This window comes from Rhinolophus ferrumequinum, chromosome 17 (assembly GCF_004115265.2).
Source record: "Rhinolophus ferrumequinum isolate MPI-CBG mRhiFer1 chromosome 17, mRhiFer1_v1.p, whole genome shotgun sequence".
NCBI lineage: Eukaryota > Metazoa > Chordata > Mammalia > Chiroptera > Rhinolophidae > Rhinolophus > Rhinolophus ferrumequinum.
In genome coordinates this window covers 18,605,748-18,626,252 of record NC_046300.1, presented here as the reverse complement: position 1 = coordinate 18,626,252, position 20,505 = coordinate 18,605,748, and the positions used below count along the sequence as shown (strand labels likewise).

At 43.9% G+C, this 20,505-nt stretch overlaps 1 protein-coding gene across 4 annotated transcripts in view; it reads right to left on the bottom strand.

Moving 5' to 3' along the window:
• The window catches only part of OSBPL10 (oxysterol binding protein like 10), a 261,600-nt gene that overhangs the window by 166,099 nt on the left and 74,996 nt on the right, over window positions 1-20,505 (bottom strand). For all 4 annotated transcript variants that reach the window (XM_033132493.1, XM_033132491.1, XM_033132494.1 and 1 more), the window contains exon 2: window positions 1,807-1,982. In XM_033132493.1, the coding sequence (XP_032988384.1) occupies window positions 1,807-1,982 (176 nt within the window). The remainder of the gene's footprint in view (window positions 1-1,806; window positions 1,983-20,505) is intronic.

Genomic DNA, 20,505 nt, shown 5'->3' with positions numbered 1-20,505 from the left:
ATTGTCAGTTTGTGACAGTGCTGTCCCAAGGCTCAGCTCCAAAAACATTCCCCAAAGCTGTGCATCTGATGACATCAAGATTCAACTCCATGCGCAGGTGAGATGTGACATGAGAAAAACCGACACCCAGATCCTCGTGAGATGGGCCAAGAACCAGCCCTAAATAGTCAGAAATGTATCCTGCCTTTTCTATAGTTGCCAAGTTTAAGTTAACTTAGCCCTCGTGATAATTTCATGCAGACACAAAAACTTTAATATTTGCTATTAAAACTACCCTAAAAAAACAAAAAACAAACAAAAAAAGCACCCTAGGTAGGGTTTAATAATCCAGAGAATAGCAACTCAAAGTCAAACTGAGATGGCTCAATTGTCACATTTGTTGGATTTTTCTCTTTTGTATGGGCTTGCGTCATTTTATAAACCACAGGCAGGGGGGTGGAGGAGTGCCATTAAATCTTTCACCTACTACTGTTTCTGCTCCAGCAATTTATTAAGCAATAAACAGCACAACAAAACCAAGGACCATATGAATTTAGCCAGCTGGAACGCGCACTACGTGAATCTCAAAAAAGAGCATGAATCTTAGCGCATTTCCCAAAAACTGAAAAACTTTCTTCAACTATAGACATTTTTATTTCACAGGCTTTTGGATTGTTTTATAGATTCTGAAATATGATTTGTATATAAATAATAAAGAAACATTCGCTTATTCCATCTCTTGGTAGCTTGGAGGTGGAACAGTGTGATAATTGGACTGAGAGGTGAGGAATCTCAGCCCCTCAGTCTGGCTTTACAGAGGTGACCTATCCTGGTCAGTCCCCTGGGGTCACGGAGAAACAATAAGGGCACTTTTCTTTGTACTTAGTCTTCACTTGGGCAAAGGAAAATGTCATAAGAATGCAGAATTATCAACCACCCCCTAACACTTAATACATACTACCTTTCCTGAGACTTTAATAAATAACATTGACTTTGTGTGTGTGTGTGTGTGTGTGTGCGTGCGTGCATGTGTGTATGTACACATGTGGGTTTTAGTGTTTGTTTTGTTATTTCATGAGAAGAAAACTGACTTTTTCTTTTTTTGGCAATGCAACTGTAATAGAAAACTGGAAGAATGATCTAGCAATCGAATTATACTGCTACAGTCAAATCTGGCTTTTCTGAAAACTTGTGCATGTATGTGCCCTGGGAGTGGCAGGACCTTCAGTTAAGGCCAAATGCTGGAGCCTCTGGAGAGCCGTGCTCACTGATCGGGATGCAGAGCCGACCTCAGTTTTCAAGAAGCAAAGAGAAGGGGAGAAAGCAGACAAGAGGAAAGTAACTCAACACCAGTTGGCATCTCACCAGGCTCACTGCAACAGATCAAATAAAATATAAGTGAAGGGGCCATTTACTAAAAGACAGGGGGCAGGCATGATGACCCTTTGAAGGTTGTTTGGTCCTTACAGCAAAAAGTGCCCACAGGGCATTATAGTGGAGACTTATACTACGAGGTCAAAGAAAATATATACTGAGCCTATATGAAAAATATGCCTAAGCCCTAGGGCTCAACTGGCTTTGCCATCACTCACCTTTCCTCTGTCATTGTAGTTCCTCAGTTAATTCAGACAAGCAGTTTCTAACATCAGGCCGTCTCCCCAACCCAGGGGTAAGAGAGGGGGAGTCTGTCTGTCACCACACCCTCCTCAAACACAGCCAAGTGTTAAAGGTAAGTTTAAAATGTCAAAAGACAAGAGAACCATCACCGTGGTAACCATGAACGTAGCCCACAAGGCCTGTCTGAAAAGTTACAAGAGAATAATGTACCTCTCAGTTTATACATCTCTCCATTAGCAGAGTATACGACCAGCATGTGGGGAGCTTCGTCGCTCAGGGACACTATGGCTCCAGACAGAGACAGGACTCCTCGAGGCTTCTGGTGCTTGCTTTGCTCGTTCACAAAATACTGCAGGATGCCAGCCTCAAAATCCAGCACAAAGTACCTGTGCAGAGAAACCACAGCGCATCACTTTTCTCCCCCAGCCCATTCCTCACAGCAAAGGAGGAAAGGAATACTTCAGTTGACATCAAGGCTCCAAATCCAGGAGCTGGAAACCAAATGTCTCCCCCAGGCACCCTCAGAAGTCAGTCCCTGAGTTGGGAGAGAACACTGGATTCCTAAGTCAGAATGGAGCTTGTAACGGGCCCTGCAGACAAGGGCCAGATCCATTCAGGATTTGGTGCAATGCCCACCGCTTTGCCTGGTGCTCATGAATACCACAGTAAACCTCGGAATGGCCAAAGAACAGCAGATGCATTGGGAAACAGACGGTTAACATGCTCCAGATGACTTCACAGGAACAGCAGGGGTTCAGGAAGCCACACAGAGAGGAAGTTTTACATGCAACTAGCAGCAAGTTGGGCCTTGAGTTTCCATCGGCAGTGTGGGTACAGTGAGGAGCCTGAGCTCCTGGGATCACCTGTCAGGGAACTGGAGGTGGTTGTGTAAGCACCCAGGCACACTCCAGTGGGTCCTTCTAGGTGTCACTGTTTTATACAGAGAGGCAAGAATCCCCTCCACTCTGGGAGGCTGCAATGCCCCTGGACTCTACATCCAAGATAAAAGAAGAAGAACTGCAAGTTGCCTAAAATGCTCAAACAAATCTCTGTAGCCAAATAGCTGGCCTGTTTATATTCTCAATCTATCACCTAGGAAATACTTAAGACAACTTCCCTTCTCCACAAGGACAGAAATGTCTTCTTCCTGAGATTCAAATTTTTCCTGTGGCCTAGAGGCCCAGCACAGCCCCTGCTGACTTCTCCACCTTGTCACTTTCTGTTCCTCCCACAGTGGCCTTTTCTCTCCTCCCTTCTCGTCACCTTTGCTCATGCTGTGCCCCCTGGAGCAGTTACTCAAAGTGTGGTCCACACATGTTGATGGTTCCCAAATTGTTACCAGTCCACGACAACTTTTTGAAGCTTTTCCTGCAATTTGGCTTTGCTTCAAGATCCAACTGCATGATCAGTGGATTAGTCTTAAACAGTTCAAATGTTATCCAACACACATGGCATACACAAGCTAGACTGGTCATGAGGCAACCTCAAGTGCAACAGACGGAAGGAAGGAAGGAAGGAAGGGAGGGAGGGAGGGAGGGAGGGAGGGAGGGAGGGAAGGAAGGAAGGAAGGAAGGAAGGAAGGAAGGAAGGAAGGAAGGAAGGAAGGAAGGAAGAAAAAAAAAATCAAGTCCTTCACAACAGTTTGAGAAATACCTGCCCAGAATGCCATCCCGCCCACCTCCTCTCCAAAGCCTAGAATATGGTTCCCTCCCCTTTCTGCCATGTTAACTCCACAGCCTTGAGGAACAACTCAAGTACCACCAACTTGAGAAAGCTTCTCCTGACCAGGTCCAGGGTTCCTCCCACAAGCTTTCATGGCACCTTGAAATCGACCCGCCTGGCCCTGGCCCCCACGGAGTCTCCATTTGCAGAACTATCTGATTCAAAGTCTAGTGCTCCCAGTAGCCTCTGCGCTGTTCCCAGGGGGAACCGTGTGCTCCCCAAGCCCCGCCCCATGCCCCGTTCAGGGCCTGCAACTTCAATGATACTCGATTAACATTATTCGATGAAGGAATGAAGGGGGGGAAACTGTCAAATTCCACAGTTTCCAATCCGTACACCAAAGTTCCTGGGGCTCACGACTGGGAACTCACCGGGCGCTGTAAAATAGTTTACATTTGAGGGGAACACAGCGATCCTCGGCATAGCATAGATACCATGCATGCCACTAACGCAGGTATTGTCACACTTTTGATATGAGACTGCACTACATTCCTTGCAACGACATCGTATCATTGCAAAGCTGGGTTTTCGCCAGGTGCTGGGGATAAAAGCAAACATCACCGTGGAACAGGAAGAAAGGGCTGCGATGCCCAATGGGGTTCCAAGGTCTGAGAAGCGCTCCAGTGCCCGCAGGGGCACACATGGCCTCGCTGAGTAACGGCGGTTATTTAACAAAGAAATAGAAACATACTTCTTTTCATTTATTACTATTTATTATTTTTTCAAAGTGCTACTGAGTTGTTAGGACGTAAATGTATATGAAGTTGTTTGGCACTAACTGCTTAATAAACGAAACTGCTGAATTGTTTTAACCAATTAAGTACCATGAACCAAGAAAGTTTACAAACCTCCGACCGAATTCATTCTCACAGAAACCCAACAGATTATCCCCATTTCACAGATATCCTGAGACTCGAAGAAACTCAAAATCCAAGCCCCGCTCATCCGTGACCGAGGTCCAGGCTCACTTCACTCCAGCAATCAGCAACTTGCCTTTGATTCTCATGCAAGTCCTGCCTTGTCACCTTCTCCCTGTCACCTCTCCTGCACCGACTTAGGTACTTTCTTCTCCAAACTTTCCTGCCCCAGAGTTAACAGAGCTGCCCCCTTTCCTAGCACCAGAGGTCCCTGCCATCGCCCTCCCACAGACCAAGCTACAGCCATCTCATTAGCATCTAACCGCCCAGGTCTCCATCTTCCAAAACTCCAATTCCTCTAAGAAATCTTCCACTTTAAATTATTTTTAACATTCCAGACGACCTGGTCAAGACTCCCTAGCTTACCCCTCTCCTTCCCCCTATCTGTTGAGTCACTACAATAAAGATATACTTCTGGTTTTCACCATTAGCGGGGATAAATCAAGACACAAAAATGAGTCATACACAGACGAGGACTATTCAAAGCGTGGTCCCTAGCCCACCACCTGGGAGCTTGTTTGAAATGTAAATTATGGGGCCCCACCCAAGGCCAGCAGAATCTAAACTCTGAGGCAGGGGCCCAGGAAGCTGTGTCTGAGAAGCTTCTAGGTGATACAGAGGCAGCTCAAGTTTGAGAAGCACTGGCCTAACCTAATAGCTCATCACTAAATCCATCTTTGTCTTCCAGAAGACAGAATATATTTCCAGCTTTCCTCGCAATTAGGATGTGACCATATAACTGAGCTTTAGCCAACAGTCTGAGCAGAAGTAATGCAGGCCTGACCCATAACAGACAGTCTCTCTCTCTCTCTCTCTCTCTCACTCTCTCTCTCTCTTTCTCTCTCTCCCCTCAACCCCCCTTTCACACACACACACTCACTTTTACATATTGGAATGGGGACAGCATGCAAGGCAAGTTGAGAACCCCACAATGGGTATGGCAAAGACAAGAGGGAAGGAGCCTGGGTCCCTAAATCACCCCCCCGGGAGAGTCACCTGCTGAGAAACACCCACAGCAGACTGCTGCATGAAGGAGCAGTTTCATGAGGCCACTAAAACCAAGCTGTTACAGTAAGTCGCCTAACCGATGCACCAAAAATCTTTTTTTACATTTCTATTTTCAGGTCCTTCTGCTTGAAATTTGCTCCCACTCCTTTTTGTGGGGTGAAAACCAAACACCTTCGATGAGAGAAGAACTAGGGTCACTTCTGAGCTACCCTTGGTCAAATGTTTAAGTGCTGACCCTGCCTTCTCTTTAGGAGTCCATGTTTTCAGCCTGACTTGTATTTAATGTCACTGTGTAGCCGTGCAGACATCACTCCGGGCAAGTCCCAGCATTAGCAGCTATAATCCTCACTTGCATAGGGAAGGAAACTTGGCTCCAACCACAGCACTTTCTGCCTGCCCAGCCCCCCACCCCCCCACCAAGCTATGGCATCCCCCGCTAATAAACATGCCACCTTTGTGCAGGGGGAGGCAGAAAAGGAAGAGGGTAACCGGAGTAGGCTTCAAGGAAAAGGCATATGCAATAGGCTGCAAGGGAGAGAGGGTGTAACCTCTTTCTCCCTGCTGCTTCCACCAACTTAGCGACTGGGAACCTGTTAGCCGTCCCCTCTCCTACAGGCAGCCTCCCATATGCACCCTGTTCAAACAACGAACCATGTATTTGCAAAGGATGTTATTCAGAAGCTGGTACAAAGACATGAACTGGATGCTGTTGTTTTTTCGAAAATGGATGACAGACAACCAACTGCTGTCACATTATGCAGAATATGGGGACATATTAATGGTTTTTCACATTACCTGTTTCAAACTGACATCTTAATTTTAACCTCCTGCCTCCGATGGGGGGGGCGGGGCGGGGGAAACATTACTTCCACTACCTCCTAAAATAGTTTAAATGCAAATGCACAGGTTTGAACCATGCGCATTCAGGAAGGTCATCAGTAATTTACTCCTTTTCTAAGGAGATAAAAACTCGATCATATTTGGTGGGGAGCGATGAGAGACTGATTAAAAATTGCAACAGATTAAACAAAGTGTTCTTTTAGGACGGACTTTGAAAGTCAAGTTAGCTTGTGTCATATACAGGTAAGAGCTGTCCATACGGCATTAAGAAGGGCAGTTTCTGTTGGTCACATCCCTGGGGAGGAAAGAAATTACTTTTGGTTTCCTGTAGGGTCGTGGCTCTGTCAGGCACTGCTGTTTAGAGCTTGCAGTTATGTCTGAAAGTCACAGCTTTCATTCTAAATAGAAAAGTTAACAATATTTTTGGATTAGGCTTCATTAAACCAAGTGAAATTGCCAGATAAAATCCTGTCTTAAAGGGCTTTCCTCCTAGAGAAATGAACAAGGCAAACCTAATTTCTATGGTGTTCTTTTTAGTGTTGAGCTTTAGTGTACAATTCACTGATGTGTAGGTGAACTTAATTGTATACAGAGAGCCTATTTGCTATGTTAACAAACCAAAGAATGTGCTGGAGAAAAGAGAGAATAAGGGGAGAAATCAAACAAACCCATGAAGACAGCCATCGTGATTCTCATCAGGCCAGCTTCTTGGTGGCACCCTGGTCCAATTCCAAAGCTGGGAGCCACGGCAAATGGCAGGCCCTTTCCTTGGACGTTCTGAGGACAAGCCACTACCTTCTACTGTCCTTCAGACCAACCCCACTGCTCTAGAAAGAACACACAGTGCACACACACTCAGACACTTACACTGCAGACACACGCACTCACATACATATACCGATCTTCACACGGACACTCATACCTGCACACATGCACTCACACACTCGCACCCACACTCATACAGGCTCACACCCATTCACCCACATCCACTCGAACTCACACATTCACGCATCGTACACTCACATTCTCACACGTGTGCACACACACTCCCACTTACTGGCACAGGCTCTTACTCCCTTTCATGCTAACACACAAAGAGGTGACCTTTACCACCGCTGCTTTCCAAGTCTTGCATCTCTGACGGTCATTTGTCTACACCGGTAGCCTTTTAACCAGCCGCCTCCCACAGCTACCTGATAGTTTCATGAAGGGTCAACGTTAGGACCTCCAAGTTGAAAACATACATCTTTATTTTGGGAGGGGAGATGAATAGGGCCTAAGAGCTCACCAACCACCATCAGCCAAACTCCTGCAAGAGGAGAAACACAGGGGGTAATGACGGGAGTGAGGGTAGGCGCTGAGGAAGCAGCTCATTGCTGCCGACAAGCAGAAATTACAACCAAATGACAAGAGAACGACAAAGAGAAAAATACCGTGAAATAAATCTTTTGAAGAGGAACTTTTGCTAGACAGGTTGCTCCTGACAAAAAGCTAAATCATTTCATCTGCATTTAGAAGTGAAAATTAAAATGCAGGAATAAAGGGCCTGAGGACAGAAGCTTATCTCCTTCTCCTTGATGACTGAGCAGAACACCTTTCAGACCCACGTTCCTGTTATTTCCAAGAGGGTGTCAGGACTCTTTCTATTCCCTGGGAGGCTCAGACACTAGGGCCAGAGCCACCGAGGCCACCTGCCTACAGGGCCACCATCCCCCACGTGAAAGGGGAACAAGGACCTCAGCCTCGTGGGACCTGCCTCACCTTCCCCCACGCACTCCGTCTTCTGAGAAGTACCTGCTCCAAACTGCTGGAACCCACTGGACTTGGCCTTGCTCAGGCTGCCATAGCCTGCCTTGTCCTGGCCAGGGACGACAGTGACTTTCTTCTGCACTTAAGATCCTTCACTGGGTGAAATTATTTACTGCCTAACTCTTCCAGAATCCCAATCACCACCCCACCAACACACCAAACAGCAGTGAAGGGACTTAAGCCTCTTGCAAAGGCTTGGGTTTCTCTGCCTTAAGGTCCCTCCCCTCCAGCAGAGTCCCACGCCACCAGAGAACTCGACTGGTGCAGGCACACAGCTGCAAGAAGCAGTTCTTTCCAGCGCTGTGCATGCTGATTCTTGAGGTTTCAGCTGCCTTCCAATTCCGTTCTGCCCACAACCACGCAAAATATCACCATTTTTGAGATCTAGAATCATCATGTTTCTTAAACTTTCAATCTATGGCTGACAGAAAACAAAAACTCAGGGAAAATTCAGCGAAGCGAAACATACTCAGTATGTCAAAGGAGGGGGGATATCAAATGGTGGATGTGTTTTCCCAAGTTTACCTTACGTCTTTAAAAGAAATATCACCTGCTGATCATCTTCAGAGATCAACATACTAAAATTCTCCAAAGAGTGACTTCCTTGGAGCTGCCCGTGTCACATAAGAGAGGGTGTCTATGCATCTGGGGGTGGGACTGTAACACCTTGATCACAGTGGTCTCCTCACCTCAGGAGCATTCACACTCAAACCCTTAGGGTTTCTGGCTTGGAAAAGAACAATAAATCTTCCAGAATTTCTCTCATGATAACCAAACTTCCTGGAGAGAAAGCTTCTGGATCCTAGCATCAAAACCGCAGGACAGGTTTTGGCACCAAGGCATAGCGCCTGAAGGCAACCTCAATCCTAGCCAGGCTTTCGAGTCTGTAATCCTCTCAAACGATGGAATTTGTGGCAGTGGCTGGAGAAGTGCAATGTCTTCGTACATCTCTCGGCTACTCAATTCTGCGACCAGAGAGTTCCACCACTGCCACCACCATCCCCCAAACCATTAAGAGGTACAGATTTCAACACTCCTAGAAGGCAGTAAATTTTGATAGAGCCCTAAGGGCTCATCACCAACCATGGGACAAATATATGCTATTACATGAGGACTCGATCCATTTTTAAACGTATTCAGGCATGCAATACAACAAGTTCAATCTCAATATATCAGAAAAAACTCACTGTGACCTGTCTATAGCAGAACTATTATGCTAGCCTTCAGACATCTGACAGATATATAAAGTGAGCCATTAATAAAAAGGATGGCTGATATTTACAGAGCACCTTCTACCGTGTTTCCCCAAAAATAAGACCTAGCCGGACAATCAGCTCTAATGCATCTTTTGGAGCAAAAATTAATATAAGACCCCATCTTATTTTACTATAAGATGGGGTCTTATATAATAATATAATATAATAATATAACATAACATAATATAATAAATATAATATAATATAATATAATATAATATAATATAATATAATATAATATAATATAATAAATACCGGCTCTTACATTAATGTTTGCTCCAAAAGACGCATTAGAGCTGATTGTCCAGCTAGGTCTCATTTTCGGGGAAACAGAGTACGTGTCATGCATCGTGTTCTGCACACACATTAACTCATTTACATCTCCCAGGAGTCCCAGGAAGTAGATGTGATCATGACCCTTTCTAAAGATGAAAAACTTTAAGTGCAGACAGGGTACCAACGAGCTCAGCATCTTACAGAGAGGAAACAATGGGGCTAGATTTTAACCCAGGTGGTCTAGCTCTAGAGTTCATGGCTTTTAAACTATTAAGATATCGTGTGTTGATTAAAATACAGTTTTCACTGTGAAGATGCAAAAATACAGTCAAAAATACAGAAAGCAAACTGATAGAAATACAAGAAGACAATAAACAATACCATCAATCAGACTGGGAGACTTCGAATCCTCCTATCACCCAGCATTTACCGGATGTGCAGAAAACAAGAATATATAGATTCAAAACAATAAGCACAAGTTTTATTTTAAGGTTTACAAATAATTTCTTTGTTTTACAAGTTATTTCTTACATTGGGGTATAATTATATACCCCAATGAAAAATTGTGACTTTGTATATGTACATGGAACATTTCCAAAAAATGGCTAAAAAAAAAAATTCAAACATTTAAAAATAGAAATTTTATAGATCACATTCTTTCATTACACCTTGTAACAAAACAAATGTCTGGTATGTCAAAGACTTAAATTTTAAAAAAAAAATAGATGGTCTTAGTTTTAATAATATACTATGTAATATTATATAATATAGAATTATACATATAATATACTTTATTTTTATATTAATTATATAACATGTTGTAATTAGGATAAATTATGGGTGAATATTTTTACAATGTTAGAGTGGGAAAGGCACCATACGAGAGGCAAAACCATTAAAAAAAAGTACTGGCACATATTTCTAAACAAAAAGTGAAAACAACTCTAAAGTAAAAACATCCATAAATATAATTAAGAGACAATCGATACAGTTTTCTTTTCAAAAAGAATACTGAAATGCCTTGCCTTCTAAAAAGAGTATTTCTTACAGTTTGGGTCAGCTACTTCCTGCTTCTGAATCCCTTGGGGAGCTTGTTAAAAATATGGATTTCTGACTTCCATCCCATACCTAGAGGATCAGAATCCTTGTGGATGAGATCAGAAAATCAGGAATGTGAATTTCCAAGTTTCCCTAAGTCACCTATATAAGAACCAGGGCAAAACCAGAGTCAGGACGAAGCCTTTCAGTGTTATTCATCACCCTGCTTTTCTTCTAGTCTGTCAATCTTCCCCCACTTCCCCTAACCCCAGTCATTCCCTTAGCAAACATCTGAGGCCCTACGTGCCCATACAATGATCGGAATATATTATTTACGTACAAACCGAACCTCACTTTGTCTTGGTCTGAAAGCTCTTATATCAGAACATCCCAGTTGGTGGATTTCTTGGCTCTGTCACTTTCGAAGTATTTTTGAGAAAGATTTAAAGAAAAGTTACAAAGTCACCTAGCGTAGAATTCCTGTAAAATCGGATCATCAAGTAGCATTATGCAGGTGCTTACGTGCACAGAGGGGCCCGAGTGGCCAGGCTGAATAAAGCACCTGAAGATTAAGGACCACCAGCCCAAGTGGCTGCTGCCTCGGAAACCTCTGATAAAGCACCAGCATAAGTCAAAGTGAACTTTTTAACGCAAGGTTTGATGCACAGAGCTTGGATGTGATCTATGACGAGATTCGATCTGCTTGTAAGGACTAGGTGATTTAATACCAAAAGAACTGAGCCCTAGCAAGTATTAATACAGGCTTGCAGAATATTGCCTCCTCACCTTCAGAACTACTGAGTTTCCTGTACTTTTAGGTGAGAACTTTGCACTATTTTAAGGAAATTATAAGATATAAAGATGTGTCTTAATGCTCACGACTCACATTTTCATTCTTGCCATTCACAAGGCAGGGCACTTAACTGGGGATCCTTGAGATGGGCTGAGTTTTGATTCATGTCCCTGCTTTGTACTATAAACTTGAATACACACATTAAGTCACACGGGAAAAGATGCGGCTACTCGCTAAAGCCCTAGGGTAAAGTTGAGTGGGCATCTCTAGCCCAGTACCCACCGAATGAAGCGAGACGAGACGGGATGCTGGCCTGTAGCAACCAGGGAAAGCAATTCAGATCACAAGCAGGCCTCTAGGCTCAGCCTTCCCCCCACATCTCCAACTGAGTCAGGCCCTAAACTCCACTGTCCCTGCATCAAAGTGTCCTTTCTTTTTCCCCAGGGGTGACAGCAGAGAATGGCAGGTGTGATTTGGTAGTGAGAGGCCTGTGGCCTAGACCTGTGCTTTCCAAACTTGAGCTGCATCAGAATCACCTGGAAATTTATGAGAAACTTGTTAGCTTCCTGGGGCCCCTTCACCGGAGTTTCTGATTCAGGAGGGCTGGGGTGCAGCACCAGAATTTGAATCTCTAACAAGTTCCCAGGTGAGGCTGCGGCGGCGGCTGCTGCTGCTCGTAGGACTGCACTTTGAGAACCAGCAATGCTCACTTTTGTGACAAGGTATTTGATCTGCTCTGAGCTGTGAGGCTCACCTCTGCAGAAGGAGAGGCTGGCTAATGCAGACCATCCCGACGTCACTATGCCTAAAGGTCTGTCTGGTTATAAAACAAGAACTTCCAAAAGTACGTATCACGTTTCTCAGTGCAGACGGCCAACCGGATCTGATGCTCATATTGCATCGTATCAGCAGTTTCGTTAATTGGCTACAACGCCAACAAGACAGAACTTAACACAAGAGCCTGTATTTGCTCTTTTTTGGAGGTGCCATGGAAATATGATTTGGCAAAGACTCACACCTGGTTCTCAATGTGATCAGCTGTGCACAGCATCTTGGATGTGGATAAAGCAGATATATTTACTCATGTTATGGGTAAAGAAAAGAGAATTTATATGAGGGGACAGAGCCAGGAGTGCAGTTTCCAGGCTCCCGGCCTCACGTGGAAAGGTGCTGGCTCAGGTAGTAAATGGCCATCAACTGTGATTGCATGGCCGTCAGCTGTAACCAGTGAGCCATTGGCTATTAATATAACTGCCGTGGCTACGCTAGCAGAAAAAATGAGGGCTAGCAAGAAGATGGTGGCTGAGGTAGCAAGCGCAGATTGCAGTTAGCACAGTGGATTGCAGCTAGCAAATGGGGTTGGTTGGCAGAGAGAAGTGGACAGCAGGTTGTGGATCATGTGGCTCCTGCTTCCTGTGTCTCCAAGGCAGCCGTCAGCGAGAATATATATAGTGGTATGACTCCCCTATCTATGGCTCCATGGGTGTTCCTTTTGGGCCTTACCATATCCTGCGTTCTTATGTGGGGAGCGGGACCAGAGACCCTGCGTGACTCCCTACATGACAAATGGTGCAGCGAGCAGGGTACGGTGTCGGCCAAAGCTCTCCCAAGGGCGGTGGAGCAGTTTGTGCCTATGAACACTCAGTCTCAGGAAGACCAGGAGGAGCAGCTGCCTGAGAGCTGGACCCCTGTGGAGGGGTGGGAAGACGTGGACGGGTCCCCAACCAGCATAACCGGAGAAAGCGAAGGTCGTTGCAGCCCTGTGGGCTGGGAAGCACTTGCTGAGGCCCTCAGCCCCAGGTTGGGGAGGACTTGGAGCCCTTGCCCTGTGGAGAGGGCACACATTGTGAGGACAATGTGCAGCCCTGGCGAATGACTGTGGACTATGGGGAATTGCCTTCCATCCCTGATTTGATGGACCGCTTGACTGTTTGCTTGGGAACGTACCACCATATAGTGGAACTGGTGGATGTTTGCTTCTGTGTCTTGACCGGCCGCCATCGAGAATATATAAGTACCTTGACTGTGAGTCGCTGTTGTTTCAGCGCGGTACCCTGAGAGGCCCAGAGAGAGTAGCAGTGCCCTGAGAGCCCTGGCTGTGTCCAGGGGGTCTGGCTGTGCCCAGAGAGAGTGGCAGTGCCCTGAGAGCCCTGGCTGTGTCCAGGGGGTCTGGCTGTGCCCAGAGAGAGTGGCAGTGCCCTGAGAGGCCCTGGCTGTGCCAGGGAGACTGGTGGTACCCTAAGAAGCCCAGGAAGTCTGGCTGTGCCCAGAAGGACTGGTGGTGCCCTGAGAAACCCTGGCTATGACCAGAGAGCTTGGCTGTGTCCAGGATATTGCATTCACCTCCAGGCTCCTCACACAGGGCACCTCGCAGAAGTCGCTTGTCACATAACTTGTGAGGCGAGATCCTATAGGGGCGGAGTGTGGAAACAGAGCCAGGAGTGCAGTTTCCAGGCTCCTGGCCTCACTTGGAAAGGTGCTGGCTCAGGTAGTAAATGGCCATCAACTGTGATTGCATGGCCGTCAGCTGTAACCAGTGAGCCATTGGCTACTAATATAACTGCTATGGCTATGCTAGCGGAAAAAATGAGGGCTAACAAGAAGATGGTGGCTGGCAAGCGCGGACTGCAGTTAGCACCGCGGAGTGCAGGCTGCGGATTGCAGTTAGGACGGCAGGTTGCGGACAGTGTGGCTCCTGCTTCCTGTGTCTCCAACCCAGCGGCGAGCGAGAGTATAGTGGTATGACTCCCCTACCTATGGCTCCATGGGTGTTCCTTTTTGGCCTCCCCATGTCCTGCCTTCTTATGTGGGGAGTGGAACCAGAGACCCCACATGACTCACTGCACAACACTCTATAAGCCCAACTTTTTGAAGAAGTTAGCTTTGGTTCCAAAACTAAGTTTCCATCCCAAGAATTCACTGATTTCTTAAAGAAAGTTTTTTTAACTGAGTCCCTACACTGGGCTAAGTACTGTGTGCTAAATGCTAAGGATACATGGTGGGGGGCAGGGACAGGAAAGAGCCCTGCTCTGATGGGAGGGGGTGAAGGAATGGCACCAACAGACAATCAGATATCCACTAGCACAGAAAACAAGAACTGTGAGGAACGTCTGATGATAAGAAGAAAATAGAATGTGACCTAGTGAGTGAGTTCCCAAGGACAAAAATGTGCATCAGCTAGTGAACAGCTAAACGAAATGTGACATGTCCACATGATGGAATACTGTTGAGCAACAGTATACTGATACACGCTATTGACACAACACAGGTGAACCTCAAAAATATTCAGCTAAGTGAAGGGAGCTAGATGCAAAAGATTATATATCGCATGATTTCATTCATATGAAATGTCCAGGACAGGGAAATTTATAGAGCCAGAAAGCAGATCAGGGGCTGTCTGGGGCAGAGGATGGAATCAGGCTTTATTACAAGCTACCTAGAGGGAATTATTCTGGTAATAGAAATGTTCTCAAACTGGATTGTGGCAATAGTCACACAACTATATAAATTAACTAAAAATGACAGCATTGTACACTTGCAATGAGTAACTTTTATGATGTGTAAATTATACCTTAATAAATGTGTTGAAAAAAAACTTCAGTGTTCCTGGCAATAGTCTAGACCAGGGTGGAGGTGGCACAATTACTGCAGGGGTGCAACTGACAAGACTTGATTATGAACAGGGAAGTTAGCGTTAGGACTGTTGCACTTGATATGCCTTTCAAATGTCCAAGAGATGTCGATTAGCAATTGGATGAATGGATCTGGAGCCCAGAGGAGGTCTGAGCTGGAGATATAAAGTTAAAATTATCTATAAATAAGTAGCCATTGAGGCCAAAGGTATGGATGAGATAGAAAAAGAATACAGGGAGAAGATGGAGAGGCAGGGAGGAGCGGGCCTAGGACCCAGACTTGAGGAACTCTAACATTAAACAGCGAATGAGACACAGGAAACAAGACAGACAGGGAGGAGGAAACCCAGATTCCCAAAAGAGAACATTTAAAAAAGGAGGGAGTAATCACCTGTGTCAAATGCTAACAAAATAGCAGTAAGAATTGAAACATGTCCTGCTTATGACCACACACTTATCTACCTGTAAACGTCAAGTTCATGGGTTCTCATGCCCCTACTTTATAATGAAGCAAATCAGCTCTTATTGATGTAGCAAGCCTAACAGACAGGGGAAAAAAAACAAAAAACATATCTTCCAAACATGTATTGCATACATCCACCAGCTGTTTCCTAGTATCTATGTCCCATTTTTACTGGCAACAGTGGAACAATTACTAGGTTGAAACCAAGGTCTGCAACCTGAGCTTTGGAGCTCATGAACTCATGGTCTGAAACCAGGTGGAGCACTGACAGCTGACTACCTATCCATTTTCTCTTCTCTCTCAAATCAAGAAGACTCCAATATTTAGCTGGGCCCGATACACTATGCCAAAATATGTCTCCCAATCTTCCTTTCAGGTAGATGTGGTCATGTGATTTAAGTTCTAACTAATGAGGAACAGTGATATGTTAGACTCCTTCCCTCCTCTACTTTCTTTTTGAGAAGATGGATATGGTGGCCAGAACTCCAAAATTCCTCTTGGACATGGCCAGACCCTAGGGATGGCGAAGCAAAAAGTTAGAAGGATCTTGGGTCTCTGAAATCTGTGGAACCTCAAACCAACCTGAAGAGCTTGCCTCTTTTATGTGACATAAAAATAAATCCTACACATTCAAATCACCTAGGGTTATGGACTGAATTGTCCACCCAAAATTCCCATGTTGAAGTCCAAACCCCCAATGTGACTGTCTTTGGAGAAAGAGCCTAGAAGGAAGAAATTATGGTTAAATGAGGTCAAAAAGGTGGGGCCTGGATATGGCAGGATTAGCATCCTTATAAGAAAAGATGCCAGAGAGCTCACTTTCTTTGTGCCCACAGCAAGATGGTAGCCACCAACGAGCCAAGAGAAGAGGCATCAGAATGAAACTTACTGTGCCACCACCTTCACCTTGGATTTCCCAGCCTCCAGAATTGTGAGAAATCAAGATCTGTTATTTAAGTCACCCAGTCTGTGATATCATGTTACAGGAACCCAAGCAGACTCATACCTAGAGACTTCTTTCAACTCCAAATCCCCAGCATGCAGTTAGACCAACTAAATCAGAATCTCTGGGCTTGAGACCCAGGTATTAATAGCTTTTCCAGGCTCCCCAGGTGATTGAAATTGCAGCCAAATTTGAGAAATAGTGGGTGACTCCATCTTTATGCATATCTATTGATCACAGATAAACACAATTCCTGCCTAACCCATCGACCCTTCTGACTGACCTTCCTCTGCCAGTGCGAACATCTTTAAAACAGGGGATTACAATGCTTACTACCTCCACAAATATTTAGCAACTGTACTATACGCCAGATGCTAATCTAAGAATACACTGGTAAACAGGTCACAACCCCTGCCCTCAAGAAGCTTCAAGTTAGGTTATCTGAAAAGATACATAAATCTGTTCTGTGAGCAAAAGCAACAAACTATACAACTACTACAATTATTTGGGGTAACCATAATTCAAAACCCAACAAAATGTAACATGGATGAGGAGAAATCCTACCACCATATTAAATAAGAGTTAACAACCTATTACAAATCTAAATAGTGTTTCAGAAAGCTCTCAGTAATTAACTGCTGAGAATAACTCAATATTACTGCATATCCCATTACTTACACATGCATGCACACACACTCAGGATTAGAAATGATGCTTAGTTTAGTCTATGCTTCATATGTATGATAATCAGGAACAATGCTGCATTAACCTCAAGAAGTTCAAACTCCAGGAACCGTATGACAGGTGCCTAAATGAAGCATTCACCACTGATCATAAAACTTTCAAAACACGGACTCCTTTCAGATCTTCAGATGATCAATTGCCATCATACTATGTAGAGGATACAGAGTTAGTTCATCGTTTTTCAGACTTCACATAAAAACAGTAATTACTTCCCCTAAGACGGCTTAAGATTATATCCATTTGAGGATCAAATGCTCCGGGTCCTAAGCACAAAGACCACATATTCCACAGGACGTCATCAAATGGAAATGTCTTATACTTTCTGCAAAGGATGGGATTATTGATTTACAAAGCTATGAATTTTGGATCTCTGCTTCCAGTTCTGGACAAGGTGGAGAACAGCACATCTTCTGGCTCCCTCCTTAGAGCCAATCCTAGAGATGCCACTGAAAAGAAACAGAGCTGAGAAACTCTGAGAGTAGAGAAGAAAGGGTTCCAAACTGTAGGGACAGGCTGGGGCTGGAGAGGATTAGGGGCCACAGAAGAGGAGCAGATTCAAGGGGAGTCCTCTAACTGAGCCACCCAGGTCACCATTACTGCCACGTAAGCAAAAGCACCAACTTGAAGGAGAGCAGTGATATCAAGGCAGTACCTGCTTGGGTGAGTCACCAACAGGAACAAGTACGATGCCCCCCCCCCCCCCGCCTCCACCCCCTTCCTGGCCACTCCTGTTCCCCACCTCAACACTTCTCCATAGCCCAGAGCCATGCAGAGTCAACAAAGACTCCCGTTAAGTCCTTAGGAGGAAGGCGAGGAAAGACCAAGAGTGAAGGGACCCAAACTGCAGGCCCTTGAGTCCTGAGAGCACCTTCCCCAACAAGCTATCTTACCTGGGGGAGACCGGCAAATGTCTGAGCTTCTAGCTGTCTCCCAGGTAGAAAACAGTCAAAGCTGTTAAACATCACAAAGTAATACAAGGTACACAGCAATGAAAAGAATCAGATATCAGAGAAGCTTGTGTGCTACGAAAGAGAAAAAAGAATGGAACAATTTACACGGGTAGAAGCAAACCTAGTGGGGGAAAAAAAGAACAAAAATTTAAAACAAATAGTGTAAACAGCCTCATTAAACTATGGGAGGCTATTGGAAATGTGGAGTCGAAAGAAGCCAAACCACCAATTGAAAATACTGGGCTTGAAAAATAAGTTTTGCAAAAGGGCACTTAAAGGATTGATAAAACAGTAGAATGAATTGGTGAGCCAGAATCAAAGCAACTCTCACTAAAAGCAACAGGACCAGATTTTAAACATGGAAAAAAAAATGTAATAAAACAGAGGTGTCAACATCCATCTCACAGCAGTTCCACGGAGCAAAAAAAAGGATAAAAAGAGAACAGAAAACATTTAAAGAAATAAGAACCAGGAATTTGCCACAATTAAAGAAAGAGCTAACACTTCAGACTGAAAGAACTACCAGAGTGCCAAAAAGTTTGAATAAGAAAAAGCCACTCCTAGATATAATATAGTGAAAGTTTAAATCAAAGAAAAAAAATCTAAAAGCTTCTAGAGAGAAAAAGCAGAAAACCCCAACTATCAAATTCACATCAGAGTACTCAGTAACAACACTGGATGTAAGAAGACAAAGGAGTGATATTTTCAAAATACAAAGAAAAAGATCTTGGAATCCTGTTTGATATTCAGCAGAATTATCATTAAATGTGAAGGTGGAAAAAGATTTCTCAAGTCCTTTCACTTCTAGTATTATGGAAAATGGGGGGGATGGTGAGGAATTTTACTGCTGTAACAATTAAACTCTAGATAAAATCAAAGAAATCTCACAAGAAATCACAGCGGTTTCCAAGGAACACCCCACACACATGTGCCCATCTGGTGTCAGGCAGGGGCAGCTGGGAGCATCAGGGTTGGTTGTCTTGAGAGCAGGTATCAACAGCAGCCTTGGGCCAGGTTTCTCCTCGACTTGGGAAAAGCCACAGCTGGGATCCTCTCTAAGCCAAGACCCTCCACGGAGTCTGAAATGGTCTCAGATCAGTGGTGCCCCTGGCTACTAGAAAGAGCAACAGAAAATCCTCTCTGGAGGAAACATTCCCAGTGTATATGCTCAGGCCACCCACAGATAAATTCAAGCAACCAATTCATAATCAAAGATCACCAAACACAACAGAAGGCAAGCCACTATAAGAGCAGCTTAGCAGAAACAAAAAACCCAATGCATTCAGATCTCCAAGAATGTCAAATATATTTTGAAATTGTCGGCTACGGAGTACAGAACAGCTAGTTATAAAATATTTAATGACATAAACGATGCAAACACAAAGATATGCTGGTAACAAGAGACTATAAAGAAGAAACAGGCAGATTTGAAAACAAAATGCATCCTCCAGAAATTAAAAACATAATTTTTTAATTAAAAGACTCTGTGGATGGTGAAGCAGCTAGAAAAGAGAATAATTAAACTGAAAGATATATTCAAAGAAATTACCCAAAGTGCAGCGACAACAAAAAAAGATGGATAGAAATTGTAGGAGAGACATTAGGAGATCAGGTCAAAGAATGATCTAATCAGAGTACCAGACAACAGAACAGAGAGAACGAAAGAAAGGCAATATTTAAGAAAATAGGGGCTGTGAATTTTCCACAATGGATGTCAGTGTATCCCAAGATTGATAAATAAAAAGAAACTCAATGGTACTCATATCATAGTGAAACTGCAAACACCAAAGGGAAGATCTTGAAAGCAATGAAAGAGCAAGTTCAAATCCTCTACAAAGGAATGACGATCACAATGACAGCATGTTTCTCTACAGAAACAGTGGGGCCAGAGGACAATAGGATATCTTCAAAATACGGAGAGAATCATAGCTTTCAATTTTCAATTGTGTGTCCAGAAAAGTTCTGTAAGAATAAGAATGAAACACATTTACAGGTATACAAAAACAGAGTTTACCATCAAAACACCTACATTCAAGGAGCTTTTAAAGTGCTTTAGGAAAAGAAAAACAATCCGGAAAGATCTGATATTCAAAAAGACATGGTGAATAAATAAAACGATAAGCATAGAGGTAAGTCAACACAGTATTGTCTCCATAAGATAATAAAGATGTCTAACTTGTGAGATTTTATTAAAGGACAGAATTAAAATGATGAACAAGAGGATGTTAAGACAGGAGGAGGTCACTGAAATTATTTAACTGGGTTTGGGAAGGGGATCAAAACAGTTAATTTGAAATTTGTTAAAGCTCAATATGCATGATAAAATTTCAAGGAAAACCAGTAAAATAATAGTGTGTAAATTCTAAAACAGTAGAAAGAAAAAATGGTATATAAATAAAGGAATAAAAAATTCAACCTATCTCAAAAAATCAAGAAAAGGGGGAAAAAACATAGTAAAAGTGGGACAAATAGAAACCAGTGTTTACAATGGCACAAATACATCCGAATGTATCAATAA